Source organism: Rissa tridactyla, chromosome Z (assembly GCF_028500815.1).
Source record: "Rissa tridactyla isolate bRisTri1 chromosome Z, bRisTri1.patW.cur.20221130, whole genome shotgun sequence".
Taxonomy (NCBI): domain Eukaryota; kingdom Metazoa; phylum Chordata; class Aves; order Charadriiformes; family Laridae; genus Rissa; species Rissa tridactyla.
In genome coordinates this window covers 102,988-129,402 of record NC_071497.1, presented here as the reverse complement: position 1 = coordinate 129,402, position 26,415 = coordinate 102,988, and the positions used below count along the sequence as shown (strand labels likewise).

The window sequence follows — 26,415 nt, the reverse complement described above, 5'->3', positions numbered from 1 at the left end:
TTGGCCATCTTCCCTGCTGGGGTGGCACCCTTTAATGGGGAAAGCTCAGTTGTCTGTTACCTTGTCTCATCACTGTTGCCACAGCTGGAAGGGGAAACTAAACGAGGACCTGTCCTGAACAGCAAGAGGGCCAGGCCTCAGCTGCTGCCTTCTCTGAAAACCTGCAGCTGGCAACAGCCGCTATAGTAGCATTTTAAAAAAGATTGCTGGTGCCTCAGTTTCTCTCTTGGTGGACTACAACAGCTTTATTCCAGCTAAAGAAGGGAAGGGGAATTCCACCAACAAGATAACAGGTAATACTGCCAAAAGAAAGACTAATAGAGCTAGACTTTGGGTAATGACTACTTTGAACAAAGGAGGGCAATATTACAAAATGCTGTATCCCTTTGAGGCGTGTTTTTCCAAAACCCTTGTATGTTTATGTCATGGTTTAACCTGAGCCTGCAACCAGAACCAGGTGGCCGCTTGCTCCCCCTGAAAGAAGGGTTGGGGGAAGAGTCAAAAAAAGCAAGGGGAAAGGGAGAAAAAAAAAATCCCACCTCATGGGTTGAGGTAAAGAGAGTTTAATAGAAACAATGACAGAAAAGGAATTATAATAATGGTGTGGGTCACTCTCACCGCCCAGTGAATTGGCACCGTCCTGAGCAGTGATTGCAGATTCCCACCCCTTGGCCAACCCCTGTTTATATACCGAGGATGACGTCTATGGTATGGAATATTTCATAGGTTATTCTGTTCTGTCTATCCTTCTATAGGAAGCTGAAAAAAGTCCTTGAACAGTGTAAATATCACTTAGCAACAACTAAAACCAATAGCTATTACTGACATTCCATTCACAGCAATCACTAGAAAGAAAATTAACTCCCAGCTGAAACCAGCACAACCTATTTTATGCTAAGCAGGGAGCCAAATTGGCACAGTTCTTATCTGTTTGCAGGGGTTAGGTGGGAAGACCACAGCCTTTTGCCTGGGAAAATAAACTCGTATGGAAGGCAACAGCTCTCTGCAGTCCTGACATGATGGTGTGGCTGGGAAAGGCAAGAGGCTCCAGTAACAGCCATGAGAAATAAACACGGGGAAGTCAATCATCTGGGAGAGTCATTAGGCTTTTCTCACAGAAACCAATGCCATCACATCCCTAACAACTAGACAGAGACGGCTCCTCCCCTCATTTATTATGCGGTGTACAAGGAGGGGGCGAGACTAAGCCAGAAGCACTGACAAGCCCAAACAGCATTTTTTTGCGGTGTCAGAGTAGGTAAACTGGATATAGCACATGACTTTAGGCTGTTTACCACTTCCTGCTCTGGTGGTCTGCATCAAACAGGGCTGTTGCACAGCTAAGAGGTTCAGAGTGAAATTTTGACGCTTCTGCTCTCACTTTCAGGAAAACTCGACAGAACAGCACTACAGCTGGGCTTGGGACACACACCCCTGAGAACTGCACAGCAGCTTAGTATTAATTACTGCCTTTATAGCAAAGCCAGGGCAACAAAGTGTGCTCATTTCCTCCGCTGCTTAGCTTGTATTCCTTCCCCCAACTCAAATCCACCTGCTGACTCAAACCCAGATGTTGCGCTGCTCCTGTGTGAGTTGAGGCCTCATTTACACGGACCACTGCAGCTGATAACCGTGACCTGCCCCATGTTCCCCACTGCTGGTGCCTCAGGTGACGTGAAATGAAGGCGAGTTTGGTTTTGCGCAGATGCTGCTTTCATGGTGGCTGCACTGGAGCCCAGACCTTCGCCAGGGGAAGCACTGCAGGGCAGCGTGTCGCTCTTGGCACAGGCAACCCGGGACCCGCTGCTCAGACCCGGCTGCCCACAGCAGCGCAGGCCCGAGAGTTCCCAGGACAGTTCCCAGCTTCAGGCTGGTCCTGGGGGCAGATTTGAGCTCACCTCTGCAAGGCTCCTTCAGCAAAACTTTACGCGAACAGCAATGCTCCTTTCAAGAGTTTGCTGTTTGAACAAAAGGAGCTCTCTACCTGGCAGGTACTGTCTCAGGCAGTGGAATGGTTAATTACACTTAGTTTGTCATTATGATACTAGCCCCAACATCTGTCCTGCTCTCTAGAGCTGCTTCTTCTCACAAGCATGCTTGACGGTAAGGACAGTAGCCAAGAAACCTGCAGAGGGGAGACCTGCAGTTTGTTTTGCTCCACGCGCTGGTTTTTTCCTCTTAGTTACACGGAGTAGATAAGAACCAGCGAGCATTACAGAACAGAGCTCAGTGTAAGATAAATACATTAAAATAGATTTTAATTCATTGAATTATTGTTTAGTTTATTATGCAAGCAAAAGAAACTGTCCACAAATAGTAAATTACTGTACGGCTGTAAGTACAATATTTTCAGAGCAGGTCTGATACTTCCTATACCGTATTAAAAGGCTACAATTTTTACTATGAAATCTCAGGTATTTCAAAATATTCTACATGCACAATTTGTTCTTGTATTAAAAACCTTACACTTAACTGAAGATACTTAGTGCTTAAGAAAATGCACTTTTGACCAAGATCAGGAAATGAGAAGTTTCTTTTTCCTGCAGGATGAAAATATTACGGGCTGTTGACTTTTTCCCTTTACTCCACCTTTTTTGAATCTTGTAAACTAGATTTTTTAAAAGCTTTCATTTGGCAAGTGTATTTCTTTCTTCTAGGAGTTCACATTTCATAGAGCAACAGACCCATGTTTTACGGTATCAGGACCTTCTCCACATCAGTATTACCCAAATTAAAAAAATAAACCCAACACCAACAAACAAACAAAAAAAACCCCACCAAAATCAACCAATCCCCCCCCCCCCCCCCCCAAACCCCAGAAAAACCTGATGTTTACATTCTAATTCTGGTAGTAGGCAATCAAACTGTCCTTACCAAGACTCCAAGAGTGCAAACAAACGTGCGTGTGTGTGTCTGTCTGTATCACTGTGCTTTTCCTCCTATCCCCAATAGTTCCGTTTGGAGGTTACATTATTCCCTGAACTACCCATGTTTGACAAGTGAACTGATGCCCCATGGCGGAATATACACTGAAATACACACACACACACACCTCATACAGAGAAAGTACATACACATGAAATTTCACTGTATCGTCCCATTAATAGTTTCTCTCCCCATCCCCACAAATGTCTGCAGTGATTTAAAGACTCTAATGGAACACTCAGAAAATGCATTTACTCCCACAACATAAAGTCACTGGACTACTACAACAGGATTACTACCTTCAAACACTAGTTTGGTTCCTGTAGATGCTGCTATATGTTCACATTCCCACAGAGATCTTAATTATGCAGTTTATCTGCTTCTGCTGATCAGCCATGCTGTGAATGGAGGAATTCTTTTACTACAGAAGTTAATGAATATGAAACCATGCATTTAAAAAACGTACTGCATGCTTTACAGTCACACAGAGAGCTCTATCTTCAGTAGGAAACACTGTAAAATTTGTCAAGTAATGTAACGCTTGAGTGGTCAAAAGTCAACCAGCGTAAAGAAGCCTCCGGTGTAAGTCGTTACCATACTCTGCTTTGGTGCAGTCTTTCATCTACTATTTGAAACATTTTCTTATATGTATTTCAGACAGTTTTATACAGTTATAGAAGGTTAGGAATTCATCTTTTGAAACATAACAGTAAGACACATTGTTGTTTTGGGTTTTTTTACTATCGAGAAATAGTCCAAATCTCACCAACAAATTACTTCATTAATTCAATAAGGCAAGGTAATACTATTCAGAAAGACTGAAAATCAGTCCTTCCACCAAGATGCAACTGCAAGGTATACCAGTTATAAACTTCGGAATAGTGTTTCATTAAGTGTTACGTGAGCTTCACAGGTAGGAGATGAACCTTCACTGAAAATTTCCAAGTATTGTTGAAAAGGAGTAATCAAACAATCAAGACCCAAGATTACCTCCTTACTCTAATTCAAACTCTTACAACGTAATCAGAAGAACTAGGTAACATTTCTACAGCATACACGGACAGAATCCATCTTAATATGCATGTGCTGGACACGCTACAGAAGTGCCAATGTACCATCAAACCCCTCAACCAGGTCAGCTTGAGATCAGCCCCACGCTCCTGCTCCCAGGGCAGGGACTGTCACCCACCGCCCCCAGCGTGGGCGCCGCGGCTGGCACCCGGGTGGGATGACACGTCTCGCTTCGCAGTAAAGTTCCTTATGCAGAAAAGTCAGTGTCCACCGTTTCAGCACAATACTCGTAAAAAACAGTGTATCATGAGGTAGAATTTAAAAAGTAACACTCAGTGCATATTAACAGGCATAGAATTAAAGTCACAAGCAATCTACCAGTTCAAATAATTTCTGATAGGAAAAACCAAAGCCAGCTATGAAAGCAAACGAACCAACCAACTCAAGAACTGCTTTGATTTCACGGGTGCTTCTTCGCCTCCAAAACGAACACAGTTCAAGACTGTGAGAACAGTATTCAAGATTTCTTCAAAATGTCACCTGTAGCCCCTTTAATGATTAGCAAAGCACTAAGTAAGATGAGAAAACAGCAGCCTAGAAGTGGGAAGAGCAAGTGCTTAGGGAAAAAGCCATCATGGTCCAGTGCAGGGACAGGGGGAGAACAAGCTGCTAATGGGGTTTTTTTTTGGCGTTTGGTTTTTTTTCCCCAAATACCTTGGCTAATTAAAAACTCCTTGTAGCTTAGCTCCTCCTTTGCATAAAAATACTATGTTCCACAACTGTCCTCAAGTTTTCTGTACAATTCACTTCCATTGCTTTAAGTCATTAACGAGGGAAGTGCCCCTGAAATGCTTCTAACAAACACACGAATCCTCACCGCTCCACCTGCAGGTTCGTGTTCACAGGCTGTTATTTGCATTCACATGGAGCTGGGTGCAGATGGAAGCCACGTGTTTCTAACCGGTCTCAGATACACTTGCGTATTTTATTCATTTAGTCACTATGCTCCATTTTTCATGGCTCAGCCAATTAATTTAAAATTAAAAGAATACCTTTTTATGAACTGCGTTCCTTGCCCACAGGTCAAAAGCATTCAAAAGGTACAAGTATTTGAACTCAAGAGTTGATGTTTTAGAAGACTTCACTTGCGATTTCATCGGTCTACTTTTGAGTTCCAGACAATAGTTTCAGCAGCAACAGAACTGCTCAGAAGATACGCTACAGAACATTCCAACCTATGCGTTCCTATCTGATAAGACCATGGGCATTAATTTGCATTTTAAGTTAACTGAGTATATTTACTTAAAAAACTTTTCTTCCTCCTCCTGCAGCTGGGATGATATTCTACTGAGATATCATCACCAAATAATTCTGTTAAAAACCCATGAGAAAGAAAGTTTAGGACTTTTACCAAAAAGTAGGAAGTCTGTTATCTGCACACACTTGACTACTTGAATGTGGTCCTTTAGCAGTCAGTTCCCAGAGGTGACGAAAACCCAATGCAGGAGTAATTAACTAGTCCTCAGATTACCAAATACCCAGTATTGGAGGCTTTGTATTACTAAAGAAATTCCCAAAAGAGAAAATCAATTTTTTTTTTTTCTCCTAATGCAGAGGAACCTTAAATTGCAGATTTCTCCACCAACACCCAGAGTATGCTACCTACACAAATTCAAAACTACAAGAGGATCCTTGGGCTTATGTATTTCCAGCAATCTCATCTGCATAGATGTCTTCCTTTTCCCCAAACACGTATTTTGCAAAAGGCTTTTTAGGAGTCAACTTTTAAAAAGCACGCTCTGTCGAGCTGGAGATAGTGAATCTGAACGCCAAAATATGACAGTCCTTTTTAGGTAGAGTTTTCCTCCTGAATTGAGTGTGTGATTGATCAGCAAAACCTTAGTGAAATATTAAAAAAAAAAAGATCTTGGAACACGTAAGTAATGAGAATATTACAAACTGATACTGATGTATGAGACTGAAATAACTGCATTTACAAGGTTAGCTGTATTAACTTGAGGCCTAAACTTGGCATTCATACTTAATATGTGATTTAATGGCGAACATTAACATTTTTCACATCTTACGATAAATTACCGGTTGAATCCAAAAAGATCTTATTGTAGGCAGGCATGCTTTTAATCCATTCCCAAACTGACAGTACATGTGAAGAAAGGCTCATCTGGTGATCCTACGGACCCGTCCTACATGAATTCCTCTCACAGCAATGGTGCGGGTGAGGTGTAGAAGAAGAGTCAGGTGGGACATAGCCTTAACATCAGCAGAAAATTCTGCAGTGTTAAGTTTCAAACGTGGGATTACGGTTTAGGTTACGATGTGCAAAGCTCCCTACAACAGAAACCCTGGCAGCTGAGAAGTCAAAGCTGCCCGAGAGAGGCCGGCCGAGGACACCCCCTCACACGAAGTGTCCCAACAGTTCATCTGCAGTGGTTACAGGGCAGGGGGGTTAATGGGCCTTCACCCATTCAGCTCCTGCTTCCCTGCCCCAGTTTCTTCCTATTAAATTCTCTTGAGGAAAAAATGCAGCTACATCTCCATCCAAAACTTCTTCCTTCTGGCAATAAACACAATATATGCAAACACAGAAAACCACATGTTAACTGCAGCAAACATTACAGAAAGTCGGCTCATTTTTCTAGCCAATCACAAACAACCAAATTAATATATAAATTAAAACAAAATTTTCTTTTCTTTTGTGACAGTAACTAACTGTGTCAGTTACGTAGAAAAGCAGCTCGTTATCTAATAATCACCATATGGTAGCTTCAGCAACAGAAAAGGCCAAGGAGGTGTACGTGAAGAAGTCCAGCTCCTTTGGAACAAGGAGGCGGCGTACCTGAGGGCGCCTTTTGGCTGAACTGCAACCCTTGCCCCCTCTACATTTGTTTTGAATAGCCCACTTCAAGTTGCATCAAAGGAAATTATCAACAAGTACTATGGTACAAACAAACCAGAACAATGACTCGATGGCACAGGATCAGCAGGAGCAGAGGTCTGCTTGGAAGGCTGGAAACACAGCATGTGGAAGTGGACTGGTGGGTGCAGTATGAGAATGCACAGAGTGCTGGGCTGGAAACTGGTTCCGCTGTTGTGTTCAGAGACCATAGCAACTATGATCTTGTCTGGATTTAGAAAACTCAGAAAGAACATACTTCAACTAAACTGAAGTGAAAACCACAAACGTCTGAAGGTCCTGTTGATGCAAGATGTGCCTAGAACTTTGGCTGATACAGAGAAACACGTCCGCTAAGGCACCCCGAGGCAATCTGACAGTGTGTTGGAGAAAACTTGGTTGTCAGTACCACGTCATTGTGGGAGTAGAGGGAACGGATTTCTTTCAGGGGACTGGCTTCTTTGGGCAAACAGTCGACAAGTTCGTTGCAGTGTGCATCAAACCCCAACAAGCGGATCCCAAAGCCATGCGGGGATGAAATCATCCGGCCATCGGGACTAAAACAAAGTTCTTTGATGTAACCCCGGCCCACATTGGCTTCTTCAATGCAATGAGTCAATCGCAGGGAACAGCGAGGCGAGACAGGGCGCACAGGGGCTCCTTCCTGGAATTCATAGACACAAGTCCACTAAAGAGAGAGGCAGAGAAAGGAATGTTGAAATAAAAGTACAGCACTGCAAACACTCGTTCTCTCCCACCGCATGTTAAGCGAATAACACAAGAATGACCAATATGACTGCTTATCTACTCTTTGATACACACCGACTAAGAAACACAGAAGACAGGCCAGTCCATTGGCATCTCCTCCGCTTTGAACTAAGCAAAAAAGCTGCTTTTTTAATTAAATAGGTGCTAGATATAATCTTTTAAATCTAGTTTTTATCTGGAAAGAGCAAAGCCTAATCCTTTGGCCAGGCATCTGCTCTAATTTAGTAAACATTTAAATGAAATCTATAATAAAGTAGAACTCAGCCTACTGTAATTTACAATTGACCGTTGGCATCTTATGCCCTTAACTTCAAAAGGAAAGAAATCTTGAAACAAGAGGTAAATACATTTTTGAAGGAATTTATGAACAGCTCTATAGCCAGATCAGTACTTGTGAGACAGCCAGGGATTTTAATGTGTAATCTAATTATCTAATCTCAAACCAAATGCAAAAACAGCTCTATGACAAAGTTTATATTGTGTTGAAAGATCCATTTCAGCCACAAGGCAAAAGAACTGTTCTTAGTTCTGTTCCATGTATTCTACTGAAATAAACACAAAGGGAACAATACTAATGAATATTAATAGAAGACAGTAAGTCAGACACTAGGACTATGCGAAATTATAACTAGGTCAATCACCAGTATCAGCCAAACCAATATAATATTTCCATTTTCAAAAAATTCTGTGTCGTATAGTGGTTTGATGATAAGTTTACAGAACCAGCATTAAAATTTGTAACAAATCTGCTAAGCTTTCATTTGGTCCTCTACACACCTGTAAGAGGTCACTATTACAAAGAATGGCTTTCTTCAAACCCCAAACAAATAAACAAACAAAAAAAAACCCCAATCAAAAAAAAAACCCAAACCAACCCAACCCCAATTTATATCAGCTATCAAATTAACTAAACTGTTTATTATTGGTCAAGTATTCAAATAATTCTTTGTGGTTTTGGAAAATAAATATAAAAGCTCTGTGCCTTGAAAACAGAGTGGTCTGCACAACTGCCACGGCAATAACTTTGAAATAACCCTAGGAAAAAAGGTGTTTGCAAGAGGACCATCTGATGGAGCTCAGGTGTTCTGAAGGCTCTGGCTGAGCTTTAAGTGAACTTGAGTTAACCCGGAAGTTACTTCTTCAAAAGCAGGTGCTCTAAAACACAACCCACAGGCTCTTGCTTTTTGTATACAGTCCATGAAGAAGTTTTTTCACTATTCTGAGTGCACTACAGACTGCTTGTTTGCCTTACAACAGGGTCCCAGTGCAATATAGCAGCTATTATGTGACACTTCACAAACAGAATCTGGGGAAACATGATCCAACACTGGCCTTAAAGTCTGCCATTAGGGAGAGCCACCACACAGGAAGACCTGGACAGGCTGGAAGAGTGGGCTAACATACCATATGAACCACATGAAGTTCAACAAGGACAAGCATAGGCTCTTGCATCTGGGAAAACATCATCAAGGAGTGTAGCACAGGCTGGGATCTACTCAACTGCGGAGCAGCTCCATGGAAAGGGACCTGGGGGTCCTGGTGGACAAGCTCAGTATGAGTGAACAATGTGCTGCTGTGGCCAAGAAAGTTGATGGGACGCTGGGTTGCATCACTGAGGGCATCACGAAGTCATTATCCCACTCTACTTGGCACCTGTCAGGCCACACCCAGAATACTCTGCAAAAAAGTTGTGGATGGGTTGGAAAGGGTCCAGAGAAGGGCCACCAAGATGATCCAAGGTTTGGGAAGCCTGCTGTATGAGGAAAGGCTGAGAGAACTGGGTTTGCTAGCCTTCAGAATAGAAGGCTTAGGGGAGACCTTATCACCATATTCCTTTATTTAAAGGGTGGCTACAAAGAAGATGGAGACTCTGTTTTTACAAGGAGTCACATGGAAAAGATTAGGGGTAATGGGTACAAGTTACTCCTGGGGAGATTCTGATGGGACACAAGAGGAAAAATTTTCACAATGAGAACAATCAGCCATTGGGATAGCCTCCCTAGAGAAGTGGTGGATTCCCCAACATTGGACGCTTTTAAGATTCAGATGGACAGGGTGCTAGGCCATCTTGTTTAGACTATGGTTTGCCAAGGAAGGTCGGACCAGATGATCCTTGAAGTACCTTCCAACCTGGGATTCTAAGACTCTATGATTCTTTAAAGCTGTTTTTACGGGACTGAAATCTGCAAGTGGTGTATGAGCTGTAGATGGTCTTATGACTTATTACTTCAAGTAAAGGTTTGAAATGGATTCTGCCAGAAAGATCATTGATACCCCCTTTATATTTAAGTTGCAGAGTTTTAGGATGAGAGTTGAAACCAAGGCACTCTGTTACATAAACTTCACTGGAATGCATCACATTCAGACCTATGGCGTGGCAGTTTTAAGGAGATGCAGAAATACACCATGAGGTTTTTTTTACAGCAGTGTAGGAGCAGCCTCTGGAAAGCATCATCAGCACAGCAGGAGCACTTCATCCTTGAAGCACCAATGGAGGTAGAAAACATTCCAAAGGCACTTGAGGAATTCAGAGGAGCTTCTCTGCTCAACTTGGACCACGTACACAACTCTCTAATCCTCTGTCTTTTCCAAGTTAATGCCACCTACATTTTGGCAGTTACATATTTTTAAGTCACGTATTTGGCAGCACAACTGTTGTTTGAAAACTCTTAACAGAGCCGTGACCTATAAAACGTATTCTGTGACAGAGATGGACAACGGGAGTACTGAATGCAGGATACAAAGTCATATGAGATCATTAAAAAAAAAAAAGGAAAAAAGAATTTCATGATCTTTGTAAAAAAAACTTGTAAGCAGCAATAACAGACTAATTTATTCAAATGCAAATTTACCCCAAAAGAAGGAAATCTCAATACAGTTGTATGTTCGATACATCTTAACATATTTTTTAAAAAAACATATTTGTTTTACCTCCTGGTCATCTGTATTACTTGAGCACCGAAGAAGCGTAGCCCACCCTTTTGGATGTAGCTGTAGTGATGTAATGCAATTGCCTCGATCTCTTTCTCCAGGAACCTCTGGTGTTAAGACCTCCAAACTATTTCTAGGTGATCCACCTACAAGGGGAAGTCAAGGTTAAGGTCTCAATGAAGTCTATACACTGATCTTCACCTCATCAGTCTAGTGCCGAAATGAGGTCAAACAGGTGACACTTTCACCTGACTGCTAGAGAAGACCGCACCTTTATGAAAGGATAAATCAAATACGAAAAACTGAAGCTAATACCAACGGGTTCAGGCCTGATTTTAAATAGCTTATTTTTTGAAATTTGCCTTCCAAGAGCTGCGTTAAATCACCTCATATTGTGAACTAAGTCAGAGTTAGCTTTCCACACCTACACTCTTCATTATCATTAAAACAAAGTCTAAAGAGTGTTTTTTCTGTAAGAACTACTGGTTCTCAAACTTCTGAATTCCTTCCAAAGTCCGTTCAGCTGTATGCAGTTTGCCTCCCTGCACCCCCTCACCCCTAGAAAGCTTTTCACCAGTAAATCATGCCCAAGTATCCAGATAAGCCTCCTCCTTTCATAAGTACAACTGAAATTCTCAGAACCAAGGGTAGTTAAAACTTAACATTATATTTATTTTAAACTGCATGTGATTCACAAACTATTCACCAATTTGCCAAGTTCACACTGACTCTCTGAAATGTATCCTAGATTCAGAGGAAGCCTGCTAACCATAGGATCATCAGTTTTCATAGCTCTGCAGTTAGGTAGGACTTGGTTTGTAATCAGAACTCCACAAAACACCGTGTCCACATTTGAGACGTCTTTGCGTATTCTTTTTCCATGCTATTCACTTCTTATGGAGAAACTGCAGACACATATTCCCATCATTAAGGAATACAAAAAGCTATGTTCTGCTTCGTTGTTTTTTTTTCCCCTAAAGGTCATTCATGCAAACTTTGTTTGAGGAAAAAACACAAGGGAAAGGGAGCATCTCTATGTAATAACAATAATGTACTAATATAAAATAAAGATCTTGTTGCTGTCATCAGATTTCTTGGAAAAAAAATTATCAGATCCCCAGCCTTCGCTGTGCAACAGTATTTTATTGGTTTATTAGAAGTCATAACAATGCTATTCTTTTAAAAGTCACAGAGACAAAAGCTATTATACTCTGGCCACTTATAGATACAAAGAGTCAAAGTCCATGATTTTTTTTATTATTATTTTTTTAAAATCTTTTCCTACCTTCTCGCTGGGAGGACCGCGACATGTGTTTCTCAGACAGTAGACCTGAATCATTCTGGTGACATGGTGAACCAACAGCCCGAGGACCAGACGAACCTGATGAAGTTATGTCTGCAAACAGCATGAGCCATGTGAACATCCCAGCTATGCACAGCCCACTTATTACGCACGTCCCTCACTTATCCCTCCTTAGAAATGTTAAGTAAAGGGTAAGGCACCCTGTTAAGAAAACACTTTTGAAAGCTCAGTTTATACTCTAAAAGTACCATTCTGTTTGTGCCTCATACAAATAAACTGCCAGCACAACAAACTCTACTGGGAATAAGAGGCAAGCTGCTTTCCTTCCTTCTTATGCACTGACACTACTAGAAACTGGGGTATGAATTCTTCCCGAGACCACTCTCTTTACATTCTGACATCCTAAACGGCAGAGTTTCTATCAGTATTTTGCTCTGTTACTACCACAAAGCAGTGACATTTCAGAGCAGGCGATTCTTCCAGGTCTGCTGCCAAGAGCAACTACACCACTACACAAAAGCCATTAGTAGTTGCTGGAGCCCACGTACAGTCAGCCCACTTAACGTGAGTTAAGTTTCTTTTTTACAGGACCAAGATAGATAAATAAAGCTAGAGACTCCCAGCTCAAGGTGACAAAATTCCACAGGCGCTTTATCCTGTAGTGCTGAAGTCTTGATACCAAAAATCACTCTAGAGACTCTACCTGAGTCAGAACCGTACAGATCTGTTATGACCCCCTGAACAACAGAACTGCTGCTGTGCCAAAAACTTCCTCATCAGAGTCCTTCTGACTCTACCTCTGCCTTCTTTTGCTAGCTAATAGTATCCCATAAAACAACTCAAACACAGAAGCTGCCAGAGACTCTTCCACAAGCATTCACCTGAACTTGTTGTAGTCCTCCTAGCTCTTAAAATGGGGTAGCTGCCAACCTCTAATGATTTGTTTAGGTCAAGGTCATGCAAAATCAGAAGATATCCAGAGGAGGTTGAGATCAACATTTTGGAACAGTCTGGAGTCAGCCTCATTCGCATAAGAAAACGGGTGTGAAAAAACTTCTTGTGGGGACATCCATCTTCTGTGCACCTGGACAGTGAAAAAAACCCACAAGAAATGGCTGCAATTAGCTTTGACTCAAGTCCCTAATAATGTCCAGAAGAGTCCAAGATCTGCTGAGCATCCTTATTAATTCAAAAACTTTTTTTCAGTACTGTCTTTATCCTATTTAAATCAGATTTTAATGAAATGGCAAGTCACATTTTCATACTACCACAACAATGAAGACAGAGATTTTTCAAAAAAAAAAACCCAAACCAACAAAAAAACCAAACTACATTTTGTCACGTCAGCAAGAAAAGCTCTCTTTTTAGCTACTGGACTAACACCATATAAAGGTGATGCAAGTTCTTGATAAGGGCTATAAACTAATCCCAGTATTTAAGAACGCATTATAGCACCATTCAAGGAAGCAGGTGTTCCATCTTGTACAGAAGAAACCTGTCCTCCTGTGTTCTAGAAATGTAACAGCAGTAACACAGCCACTTACCTGTTTGTGTCCCAGATGATCACATTTCCATCAAACCCTGACGTTACTAGTAATCTTGTATTGGTATCGTACTCGATGTTCTTAACCCAGCTAGTGTGACCATGCAAAGTGCACACTTTTGTGTTCAGCTTTCTCAAATCCCAAAGTGCTATTGTAGTGTCATCAGAACAAGTCGCAAACAGTCGATTATCTAGAAACCTGAAAATGGGAGAGAAATACTGTGTCTGCTTAGTGTCTTCTCCAATTTAAATATTCTTAAGCAGGAATTTAAGCTAACAGAGAAATAAATAAGAGTGGCCACACAAAAAAATTAATATACAGCAGAATATTTACCAATAAAACAGTTTCATTGAAAACCAGTACCCTTAGGATATGAACCAGTAGCACATCTGTAATAGCAAACATATACAAACAGCAGAAGCATAGTAAAAGGGTTTTTTGTTTGGTTGGTTTTTTGGGGGTTTTTTTTGTTTGTTTGTTTGTTTTTTAAATGAATCACATAAAGATCACACAACCACCAAACCACCAGTGGAACAAATGCTCACACAGAATCCCTGTGGTAACTAAACCAGTCACCCATCTGGACAATACTTAGTTTTAAACTTGACAAGTCTTTAAAAGACACAAACATCCTAGTACTGGTCAGCTTTTGGACCACTGGCAAGACACTCCCACTGAGTGGTTTGGCAGTCCCTGCAACAGGGCTCTGCCAGCCTGCAATGTTTGTAAGTTATGTCTTTCATCTTCCTCATTTTTGCCAGAGCCTTTTTCTACTACAGACAGGCAGCAATTCTATCTTCATTTCAGACTACACAAGATCCTATCAGCTCGTAATTAATCAAACCCATGCTCCTCTTGACTGTCCTCATTTCTACCTGCATACCCACCGTCATTCTTCTCCTACTTTTCTATAAACCCTCCTTTCTTCCCCACCGCAGACATAAGCTCCCTGCACTCAAAGGAAGTTTTTAAAAGCAAGATCACCTTTTGCTATTCCTACTGGAAGCCCCCGACCGCTTTGACACCTTGCTGCTCCATACGGTGTACGTCCCGCCAGCTTTACCAACCACGTGGCTTATACTACACAGAGTACTGCTACCTTGGGAACATGTACTAGATTTAAATCTGAACGCTGCCACTGTTTGCACATTCCCCTAGACCCTTAATTTCATTCCACCTTTGCCCATCGTTCTCCTCGGAGCCCCTCCACCTCTGCAATGCCCAAAGAGCATCGCTCGCTGCAGCCGCAGACCCAGGAGGAGCTATGCAGACCTTCTGCAGCCAGGAAGGTTTTCTACCACCTGGATGGCCTGGACAGGTGGTCAAGGGAGGTCATCCTCCCCCTCTGCTCTGCCCTGGGGAGGCCGCATCTGGAGCAGTGCGTCCAGTTCTGGGCTCCCTGGTTCAAGAGGGACAGGGAACTGCTGGAGAGAGGACAGCAAAGGGTTACCAAGATGATGAGGGGACTGGAACACCTCTCCTATGAAGAAAGGCTGAAGGATTTGGGTGTCTTCAGTCTGGAAAAAAGATGGCTGAAGGGGGAATCTCATCAATGCTTATAAATACTGAAAGGGTGGGTGTCAGGAGGATGGGGCCAGGCTCTTTTCAGTGGTGCCCAGCAACAGGACAAGAGGTAAAAGGCACAAACTTGACCATAGGAAGTTCCACCTAAACATGAGGAGGAACCTCTTTCCTTTGAGGGTGGCAGAGCCCTGGCACAGGCTGCCCAGAGAGGTGGTGGAGTCTCCGTCTCTGGAGACATTCCAGACCCGCCTGGACACTTTCCTGTGCCACCTGCTCTGGGTGACCCTGCTCTGGCAGGGGTTGGACTGGATGATCTCCAGAGGTCCCTGCCAACCTCACCATTCTGTGATTCTGTGACAGTCTCCACCAAAAAGCAAGGAGCTTTTTCTCCCACATTTCTGCCTTTCCTTTCCCCAAAGTACGGTTCATGTGTTTGAAGCAGGCACATGAAGTTAAGCCTTTCAAATGCACAAAAGCAGGTACACATATCACAGTGCACGTGCAGTGCACTCTTTCACATGAGCATTTCAGATCAACTTTGGAAGTACCAGTGCTATGCTGCACAAGTGCACAGGCTACCCAAATTTATGGACTCCTTCCATAGAGATGTGCATTTGAGGATTAGAGTGGTTTGAGTTTGAATCACAACAGAACATGAAATTCTGTTTATCTCCAACTACCGCAAGAAGACCAAGCCTACTACTCTGCATTTCACAAGGTATTTACAGACCTGCAGTTCTACAGTACACTTCTACGCAGCAATTCATTTATATCACATGCATGGTGCTCCACATGCACTATGTATGTTCTGCACTTAGCAGTTCTGAGTTCTTGCTCTGTTCACAGACGATTTTGGGAGAAGATGAGAAAGTGGAAAAGAATATGGGTCATACCAGTTGGATTACTACACTGATCAGGTTAAGTCCTTAGCCTGTTCAGGTGGTAATCCTTCATGATGATGATCTCCAGTCTTCAGCCAAAATTCAATGTACGTATCACTTCTGCCTGAAACAGTATGAGGCAGCTCGACAACCTTCAAGTGATTACAGAAGGAAAGAATATCTGATGTAAAAACACTTCATCAGACAGAAGGGATAGAAGGGCTAGAATCAGCACTAAAAAGGCATAGCTAGGTAATAAATTGAGTCTAGAGGATACTGAGGCAAATGCAAGACTTCTCAAAAACACCAAGTGAAGATATGATTTTGAAAGTGTACTTAGACAAGTTATTTGGTTCACCAAGAAAATTACTGGATCAAATTATTTAGTTTGGATTACACAATCAAAATAGATCATACTCCATTCCTACTGCAATTTATGCATGCCCTTACTTTTAGAAGGGGAAAGCATACTGTTTTATGTTTGGAATTCATGCCCGATGAAGACATTCAGGAAAAAAAAAGCCTAAACGTAAAAGGGAAAATAAAACCTATCCGAAAACCACCAGAAGTACATGAATACTAAGGCAAGAATGATCTACACAGAGGCATGTGGTAAGTTACCCCTAGAAACAGCATTTTATCTTTTAGACTTAGAACCTGGCTACATCATGTAAAAACAGCAACAACTCCAATGAAAAATAACCAACTACAACAGGAAGAACCCAATATTTCAGTTTTTCAGGGCAAAAGTAAAAGAGAGTACACCTCTTGCCTATAGAAATCCACCATTTGCCTTTATCTTGGATGCTACAGCAACCCTGCTTCACTCACCACAAACAAGTTTCAGATGAGGGAGGTACAAATGGTTCACACAGGCAATGACTGGGATTCATTTGAAAAAGAGCTCATTGAAGGTGCATATGACTCAGGCATATAAAACTGACTGAGACAGAGAAAGTAAATATAGGTTAATTATTCCTTGTCTTCCTACTTAAGAAAAGAAGACACAAAAAAAATAGACGGCCTCAAACCAAGCTAGCGAGTTTTAAAAATACTATTAAATCCTCCTTGAAACACATTTGTGCCATGGAGCTCTCAATGGGAGAGTTTTAAGTAAGCTTAAAACCTGACCAAATTCAGGTGAAAAAAATGTCTGCTTCAGACGATGACACACAAATCCCCAGTGACTGGGAGACTACTGGAAGAGGACCACTACATACTTCCCTGTTCACACATACCTCTGAGACATCTGCTATAGGGCACAGCAGTGGCAGTATTTAATTTTTGTGCTTATTACAAGCAATTTCTGTAGCAGTGTAACGCCTGGAGTCCTGCTCATTAAGCAGAAACAATACTCCAGGTAATGCTGTATTAGCCATGTCTTAAAGAATATAGTTAAGTACCTTGTAACTAAATTTATAACAATAAATAAATGGGGACGTGCAGTAAGACAGAATAAGGTGCCGCTATCCTACAAAGAAAAAATAAATCTTTAAGGAGCATTTTAAAGGAGAGCGGAAAGTTCACTACGCGTTGTCAGGCAGGACCTTAGTCTGGTGATTAACAGTAGATCTGAGAGTTATCTGCTTGGAGGTAGTACTGGTGTTTTGATATCAATCAAACCACACAGAGAGAAGCAGAGAGCAGACTTACAAAGCCTCACATGCAGACAAAGTGGAAAAAAAGGAGATCCTTTGAATAAGAGAAGAGAGTGGCAGGAAGTTTCAATGCTGTTCTCAACTAAGGAACGAGATAAATTTTCAGGACCAGCACAGCTGACTGCAAGAGAGACAGCCAACAGGCCAAGGAGGCTGCAGCAGAATGCCCTTTGTAAAACGTGACCCAGAGTAACTCACTTGAAACCCGAGCTAGAGCAGTTTGAATGTAAGGATCAGATACTGCATTAGGGGTATATAAAAAGGAAAATAAATCTCGTTCGCCTTTGCCTTCCGATATCTCGGATTTATTTCTCATAGAATCATCTAGCATTATCTAAAAACTAAACACATTTAAAGGACAGCCACCGGCACGCAAGACGTGAAAAACTGTATTTCCTTACAGAAAAGCATGTTCTCAACATCTCTTCTATTTGTGTCTGCCAGCCCCAGCTTTTACTTTAGCTTTTCTGAAAGACATTCAACTGATGTAAAATTTCACTCTCTTCTAAAAAGGACAGGCAGCTTGTGAAAAACATCAACTTATCTGAATAATGCACAAAGACACTGTCAGCCCACATTTTATTTAACTCTTTTGAGGGAAAACGCTCACAATACTTCTACAGTTTTCTTGGGTGTTTTTTTATTTGATTTGGTTTTTGGGTTAGGTTTTTTTGCTTTGAGAATCTGAGTGAAGAGAGGCTGCAATATTGCCCACAAGGTTAAAAAGTGTATTAAGTTCACATGTGAAACTCTATTCTCAGACCCAGAACAGCTAAAAATAATAGAATTTAAAAGGAAAAACATTACATGACAAAAACCCGGATGATTTAGGTTCCTACGCTTGCTGTTTCCAACTTCATCCTGAGAAACAGGCAAAAGATTTAAACCATAAAGACTGAGTTCAAGTTGAATTGCAGAAGCCACCTCATTTTCCCAGCTCATCTATATCACACCAGTATTTAAAGCAGCCAATATTTGTTTTGAAATTTCTATGCAACTATGGCAATATCTCTTATGATTCAAAATACCAGACATATTCATATAAATACCTCATCTTGCTACAGCCTCGGATTTGCATTTTAAACATAAATCCCACATTACTTGCTCTGCTCTGATTTACCACGTTCATTCAGGGCATTCCAAAGACCAGTTAAAGCAGGTGATAATACCTGTCCTGGTTTGAGGTAAAACAGAACCAATTTTCTTTTCAGTAATTTTCAGTTAAGCATCTTTTAACTGAGTGAAATTAACGGCATATTACGTTCGCTTCTAGCAGGTAAGGTCTGATGTTTGTAGTGAATACCACGGAATGGTATGCAGAGAGAGAGGCTCCCGCTTATAATAACTGCTGTAACAGCCAAGGTCAGCTAACTTTCTAACTTTATGTACTGACTTGGAGGGTCAGCAGCAGAAGAGCATAGAGGGGCTGCGCCTGTGGGGAGAAAGGGACAGGCAAAGTGACCCAAAACTCAACGGGGTATTCCATTCCATCTGCATCATGCTCAATACAAAAGCTGAGGGATCAACGGGTCAACTCCTTTTCTTATTATTATTACCCATTCTTCTGCATTTGCATGGTTTCTTATTAAATATTGGTGCAGGAGTAGATGTCCACCACCCGTACCAGCATGAGCCACTCCGACCGCTCCAACAATGAACACTGCTGCTACTCCAACTCCATCAGCACCAGTACGAGTTGCCTCAGTGGCCAGGAAGCAGAAAAAGAGGTCAGTTCGTTCCCCTGCCCCTTATGACAAAGGCCAGATAAAGCAAGATAGCATGGGAGAGAATTCTTCTGCCAAAAATCCAGCAGAGGGTCCTTATCAAGTAGATCCGTGAAAGGGACCTTCTCAAGCAGATCACAGAGAGAGTCCTTCTCGGGCAGTGTCAACACAGGAGGAGGAATCAGACAGAGGTAATCATTCAATACTTATCTATGAAGGACTTGCGAAATACAACAAAGGACTTTAGCCATCATGAAGGTGAGACACTTATCACCTGGTTGCTCCAATGCTGGGATACTGGGGACGATACCATAGACTTAAAAGGTAGAGAAGCCAGGCAGTTGGGAAACCTGGCCAGAGACAAGAGGTATCGATAAAGCAATTGGGAGAAAGCTGGACACTCTCAGTCTGTGGAGGTGACTCGTGTCGGCCGTAAAGGGCAGGTATCCCTTTAAGGGTGACATCGGATGCCACCTGAGCAAATGGACCACCACAGAGAAAGGTATTAAGTACCTGAGAGAACTGGCTGTGCAAAAGGTGATTTATGGTGACTGGCAAGTGAATGCTGACCCTGATGAAATGCCGTGCAAATGACCTATGAGTCTGCGCAGAGTGCACCACTGATGTGTTCCCACACACTACCTACAGTGGTCTGGGGAACATCTGATGCTGACACACCAACGGCAAATGAAGTTGCTAACCAAGTATGACAGCATGAAGACAGTCTCTCTCGTCCCCTCACTGTTGCAGCCATAGAGGAACTGACTGAGAAAACCAAGAAAATCACTGAAAAAAATAAGAAATTATTTGAAAAATTATGATAAACTGTCCAGGATGGAGGAAAGATCCCACTCGTCCCCCACATGGACCCACACTGCAGCCCTTAGGAGAAGACACTCTTCTCCTCCCATAAACTGCAGCTCTTCCATCAACAAGACCACCTGCCAGCATTATACACCACCACTTTCAGATTCTTCCTCTTCCCCTTTCCAGCCTTTCCCCACCTCCAATACCAAAGAGAAGGAAAATGGTACAAAGCAAACTGCAGCCTAATGGCTTCACAAAACCCACTCCCCCCAAGAAAGTGTGTAACACAAACTTATCACACTGTTGTAAGAAAAGCATCTATGGTAAGACAAAATACAAGATCTTTTATTCCTTCTGGCCTACCTGATATTATTTACACAGTCTTCATGAGCTTCAGAGAGAGTTTTGATGTGCTTTGAAGAGATTGGGTCAAAAAGCAGTACTTCAGTCTGTTCACAAGCAACAGTCAACACTGACCTGTAGGGGACCAGAGCAAAGCAGAAACATTTGTATTCAGTAAAAGAAATTACACCTGTGTGCATCCAGCTAACCTCCATTCCCTGTCCTCAGGGAAACATGGCTTCACCATTACTTAGCGTGGCTTTCTGTTTACACTGCACAGAATCTGCAGCAGTGTTCATGGTTTTTTATTAACTTCTTGCAGATGTCTATTCTCAAGTACATAACACACAAATAACGTAGAAGAAAATAGCATGTTGTTTTATTCTGGAGAAGTTAACTTCTCTAACTCCTCTTCAAGAGACCATGACTCTTCTCCTGCCTGGCTGCTGACATAATTAATGCACAGCTTGTGCATTCACCAGACAAACCACATGATTTTTTTAATTCACTTTTTTTTTTTAACATGCAAGGTGGTTGTTTTGTAACAGCTATTTACTTCATAGATCCAACGATGGCATTATTTAAATCTCATAGTGAAGTGTATTTACATCAGTGGTTTTTTTTTAGAAGTTACTTGAGGCTGATTTGTTCCACCTCTGCAGTGCAGTGCACAAACTCAGTGGTTCCTGTCTGGGAAAAAAAGAAGAATCAAGCTCTGGCATGAAACCCACTGCTTTGTTCATGTGAGGATCATGGAATCATGGAATTTCAGAGTTGGAAGGGACCTCTAGAGATCACCTAGTCCAACCCCCCTGTAAAGCAGGACTGCCCAGAGCACATTACTCAGGGCTGCATCCAGGCGGGTCTTGAGTCTCCAGAAAAGGGGACTCCGCAACCTCCCTGGGCAGCCTGTTCCAGGGCTCTGTCATCCTCACCGTAAAGAAGTTTGTTCTCATATCTGATCGGAACTTCCTATGTTCCAGCTTGTGCCCATTACCCTTTGTCCTCTTACTGGGAACCACTGAAAAGAGTCTGGCTCCACCCTCCTTAAACCCACCCTTTAGATACTTGTAAACATTAATAAGGTCTCCCCTCAGCATTCTCATCTCCAGGCTAAAGAGTCCCAGCTCTCTCAGCCTTTCCTCATAAGTGCGATGCTCTAATCCCTCACTCATCTTTGTTGCCCTACGCTGGACTCTCTCCAGTAGTTCCCTGTCTCTCTTGAACTGGGGAGCCCAGAACTGGACACAGTATTCCAGTTGTGGCCTCACCAGTGCAGAGCAGAGGGGGAGAATGACCTCCCTTGACCTGCTGGCCACACTCTTCCCTATGCAGCCCAGAATTCTGTTGGCCTTCTTGGCAACAAGGGCACATTGCTTGCTCATGGATAATTTACTGTCTACCAAGACCCCCAGATCCTTTTCTTCACAGCTGCTTTCCAGCAGGTCCACCCCTAACCTATACTGGTGCCTGACATTCTTCCTCCCCAGGTGCAGGACCCTACACTTGTCCTTGTTGAACCTCATTAGGTTCTTCTCTGCCCAGCTCTCCAGCCTATCCAGGTCATGCTGGGTGGCAGCACGGCCCTCTGGGGTGTCAGCCACCCCACCCAGTTTGGTATCATCAGCAAACTTGCTGAGCATACACTCTGTCCCCTCGTCCAGGTCGTTGATGAATATGTTAAACAATACTGGTCCAAGTATTGACCCCTGGGGGACACCACTGGTTACAGGCCTCCAACTTGACCCTGCTCCATTAATCACAACCCTCCGAGTCCTGTCACACAGGCAGCTCTCAATCCACCTCACTGTCCCCTCATCTAGTCCACACTTCCTTGGTTTCCTAAGGAGGACGTTATGAGAGACAGTGTAAAAGTCTTGCTGAAGTCAAGGTAGATGACATCTGCTGCTCTGCCCCTACCCAGCCAACCAGTTATACCATCACAGAAGGCTACGAGATCGGTCAAGCCTGATTCACCCCTTGGTAAATCCATGTTGACCACTTCCAGTAACTTCCTGCTCCTGAACGTGTTTGGATATGACATCCAGAACAAGTCGCTCCATTACCTTCCCAGGGACGGAGGTGAGACTAAGAATCTTGCTTCACATTGCAGGAAAGAGGAAAAAAAAAAGACATCAGCACCCAAGAGTAAGTGGAAAGGCATCTACTCTGAAATTCTACTGCAGATTTCCCGTATGACTGTGCCCATGTCACTGCCTCCCTCTGTTCTTCCACTGGCAACACTTTTCAGGGCATTGGGAGACACTGTAGTTTGCTTTCCGGGGTGTCAGCCGATCAGCTGAAGAGTCTGTAATATGCGAGGGTCTGCAAGGGGCTGTACAGAAGGAGGGAGAACAGCCGGCGTCGAGTGCTGGCCGCTGGCTCGCTTGGGTGAGCCAGCTGGCCATGAGCCACCCTTACACTGCCACTGCACCAACCCTCATCAAAGAGGACAACATATGGAAACACCCCCCTCTGGTCTGCCTCCCTGATCAACCACGACAATATTCCCCTAAGACCTTTACAGGTGCTACCCCAGCTACACTACCTCTTCGTAACAGGCAGCCTGTGCTGAGGTGCAACCACCGACTTCTTCAGGGTAAAGACGCAGGTACAGTTTTCTCATCTCCTGCCATAACACTGACTTTGATGGCTATTCAGTTTGGCATCCACCCAAAAGCAGCACAAAGATGACATTCAGACTGCGTATTCAGGAGCAGAATTTTTAAACCAAACTCTAAAGGACAGAACCCTTCCCCGATAATCTGACTACTCAAGCTCTGCTGACTACCAGCATTTTTCTACATCAGAACAGCATGAAGCCAGTAAATGCTAATGGCAGAAATAAGACTGATTCAAAGCTTTATTTAAAATATCTAGCCTTTCTGCAACCGAGTCATTGTTTCACTAAAAGCTTATATTATAAAGTTTAGATTTAAAATGTTTACTTTTTAAAATAGCAAAGAAGTCAGGGGATTGCTGTCAGACATCACATACTATTAAGTACAAAGAAAAAGAGTCCTCGGACAAAAGGTATTGTTGTCTAAATGCAGTAGTGCTGTTACGGAAGTGACGGTCAAAGGCAGGAATAGCAAGACGCTGGCACCAGTCTAAATTGGGCATTAGCAGAGACTCAGGCTGGGAACTTAGCTAATTGTTATCCATGTTTTTTGAGACATTCAAAACCCACCTGGACGCGTTCCCGTGCAACCTACTCTATGTGAACCTGCTCTAGCAGGGGGCTTCAACTAGGTGATCACTTGAGGTCCCTTCCAGCCCCTATCATTGTGTGATTCGGTGATTACTACTCTGAGGACACAGAAAAGTCTGGAGCAAGATTTAGTATCTTACTATATCACCTAATTCAGTTGCCAAAACCAGAACAACTTCAAGAACTACAATTTCAAGGATGTTACCTCCTTTAAAAAAAAGCACCTTTTCTTCCCCACATGAAGACCTTTGTGTATCTGTGTATTTACGGCTTTCCTTGGAGAAAAAAAGTAATCAAAGACCTTGTCCCAGGATACACATTATTTGTGAATGAGACCAGAGAGAAGTCTGCAGAGAGTTCACAGGGGTCCAAACAGGCACAGAAAACACCCACTTGGGCAGGCTGTCTGGCTCTGCACCAGCCTCTCCTAGGGCATCAATATTTAATGGGTTCATGTATGTTGAAAAGGTCTGATTAAGTACAATGACACGACAGTGACAGTGAAGTCTGGCCTGCTAAATTAGTGAAGCTGACCTCCTGAAAAGCTCAGGAGTTCCCCCAGCCCTGCAGAGCTCCAACCCGTACAGAGGCATTATGGCAGGAAGGCAGCCGCCCTTGGTCCGCACACCAAGTGCGAGAGAGCAGCTCCCTGCGGGCCAGACCTCACCCGCAGCACAAAGTCCAAAGGCACCATACCCGCCGTATCCCCACAGCAGTGCTTCGAGGAGCCAGAAGGTGACAGAAGGGGCAAGCGACAGAAGCTACAGAGAGACCAGAAGTCTCCACTGCACAGGATGGGTCTTGGCCAGCGCAGGTTAGGCCAGGTCTGTGACAGCTCTAAGCTGAGCATAACCAGCAGAGAATCACACAGAAGTGAGCAAGGTTTGGGCCATTTCATTTGGTTTTCAGGCAACTGAGATTCAGAACCATGGTGCAAACTCACACCCAGCACCACTGGTAGTCTGCTGGGCCTGGCCCTGCAACCACACCAGGTCCATGGATGTGTCTCTGTGACACCAGAACCTTCTTGCTGGGTTTGTTTTGGAGCAGGAAGGTCCCTGGTTTAGCTCACCATGCCGCCTCACACGCCTCAGGCACAAAGGAGGTGGGAGGAATACAGAAGTACACCTTTTGCCAGAAACCTGCACAAATAGTCTTGAACAACAGACCAATTACACTGCTACCGCAGCTGACAGTTTCTACACTAGTACAAAACATCCAGGTGCAGGTATTTTTCCAATTTGCTTGCTGCAGCCAAGCCAGGAGAGCGATCCCCCCAGCCTCTTCACACTGCAGAGAGGATCCCATGCCTCAGGAACGTTCCTCACACCCAGCTGGGGATCTACAAAAGAAATCACTTTCCAGCAACAGTCACCTGAGGATTATTTTGACAGTTTTTGAAGCTTAACTTTCTCCTTTTCAAAAAATGGAGAAACAGATAAGGAGTTGAACGTCATCTCTACAGCTCAACTATGGCAAAAGTGTCATGAGTTCAGATGTTCACAGAAACCAGAAGCCTGTTCTGATAAAAACTCACTGAAAACAGAAAAGCTGACCAGCCATCAAGGGTAACTAAGATTTCAATTCTGACTATCGAAACACTGTTGAGACCACCCTACCTGGCAAGGTCTCTCTGTCAAGAAAACCCCACATGCGAGCACACTGCAGGATGCAAATATGCAGGTGTCTCTGAAGTTAACTCACTCTGCTCTTGGTTGGTGTTCCAGGACTTCTTGTGTTCTAAATGAGCCCAAGTGCCACCTGCTTTTGTCTACACCACTACAGGAGTGTTCAGCAAGACACCTCTCAACTCCTTCCTCAACGCAGACCCACAAAATTCATGGCACCCGCAATGAATAAATGTGTCACGTTTCAAACAGAAACTTGGCTCTCTGAGGACATCTGGCACAAACGCTTCTGCGCCTTAACGAAGAGGTTCCGCCACCCTGTTCTCAACTGTGTGCCTCAGTGTACCGCCTCCCCTCCTCCCGCGGAAGCAACCACAGAGAAGCCGGGACCGACGCCAGGCCCTGGGCAGCGGGACGGACTCCCGGCGGGGGCTCCCCGCGTGCCGGGCCGGGCCGCCGTTCGCGGGCAGGAGCGGCGGAGCGCAAAGGCCTCCCGCCCGGGCCTGCCGAGCCAGGCCCATCCCCACCAGGGCCGAGTCCCGACGCTGCCCCAGACCTCACGGTCCCCCCACCACGGGTCACGACAGCCGCGGCCCCCTGGCAGAGCGCGACCGAGCGGGGCTCACCAGCCCTGCTCGGCACCCGGGGGGGGGGCCGGACGGGACGGCAGCGCCGCCGGCTGGGCCCGGTTCCCGCAGCGGTCGGGCTCGGCAGGCTCCGCGCCGCCCGGGCTGGCGGGAGCGGCGTCGGGGCCGGCGGGGGAGCGGGGAACAGCGCTGGGCCCCTACCCGTCGGGCGAGTACTCGAGGTTGAAGACGGCGCCGTGCGTGCGGGTGCTGAGGTACACGGAGTCGGCGGGCTGGATGGAGCCGTACAGCCCGGTCATGGCGCGGAAGGTGTCCCGCGCCGGGTCCACGGCGGCGCTGCGGCCCAGGCAGCGTCCGCGCAGCCACCCGAACAGGCCGGCCCCCGGCGCCGCCCGCGGGGGAGCGGCCGGCAACGCCGGCTCCATACCGGCGGGCGAACCAGGCCCCGGAGCCGCCTGGCCGCCGGCGGTCCCCGCCCGGGCGGCCTCCGCCTCCGCGCTCATGGCGCGGACATCGCCGGGCCGCGCCTCCGCTTGCCCCCACCGCCGGCACCGCGCCTGCGCGCGCCGCCCCGCGTGGGACACGTGACCTCCGCGCGCGGCGGGGGCGGCTCCGGGCCTGGCGGGCCCCGCAACCGCAGCCGCCGCGCGGAGACAC

The 26,415-nt window shown here is 44.4% G+C and overlaps 1 protein-coding gene across 1 annotated transcript; it reads right to left on the bottom strand.

Annotated features, from left to right (window-relative positions):
* Window positions 1-547: 547 nt before the first annotated feature.
* DCAF10 (DDB1 and CUL4 associated factor 10) lies at window positions 548-26,295 on the bottom strand. Its single transcript, XM_054184743.1, has 7 exons — window positions 25,960-26,295; window positions 20,354-20,467; window positions 13,397-13,594; window positions 12,734-12,936; window positions 11,835-11,945; window positions 10,550-10,695; window positions 548-7,538 (listed from the first exon to the last, which is right to left on the bottom strand). The coding sequence occupies exons 1-7, from the start codon at window positions 26,259-26,261 to the stop codon at window positions 7,170-7,172; spliced, it is 1,443 nt and encodes a 480-aa protein (XP_054040718.1). The 5' UTR covers window positions 26,262-26,295; the 3' UTR covers window positions 548-7,169.
* Between the last annotated feature and the right edge of the window lie 120 nt (window positions 26,296-26,415).

Excerpts from the sequence above, each read along its gene's own strand:
- DCAF10 (XM_054184743.1), bottom strand. The coding sequence starts at position 26,261 with ATGAGCGCGGAGGCGGAGGCCGCCCGGGCGGGGACCGCCGGCGGCCAG. Across the intron at positions 13,595-20,353 it reads GACTGTGTAAATAATATCAG|GTTTCTAGATAATCGACTGT; the intron begins GTAGGCCAGAAG and ends TCCCATTTTCAG. Across the intron at positions 10,696-11,834 it reads GCGGTCCTCCCAGCGAGAAG|GTGGATCACCTAGAAATAGT; the intron begins GTAGGAAAAGAT and ends TTCCCCTTGTAG.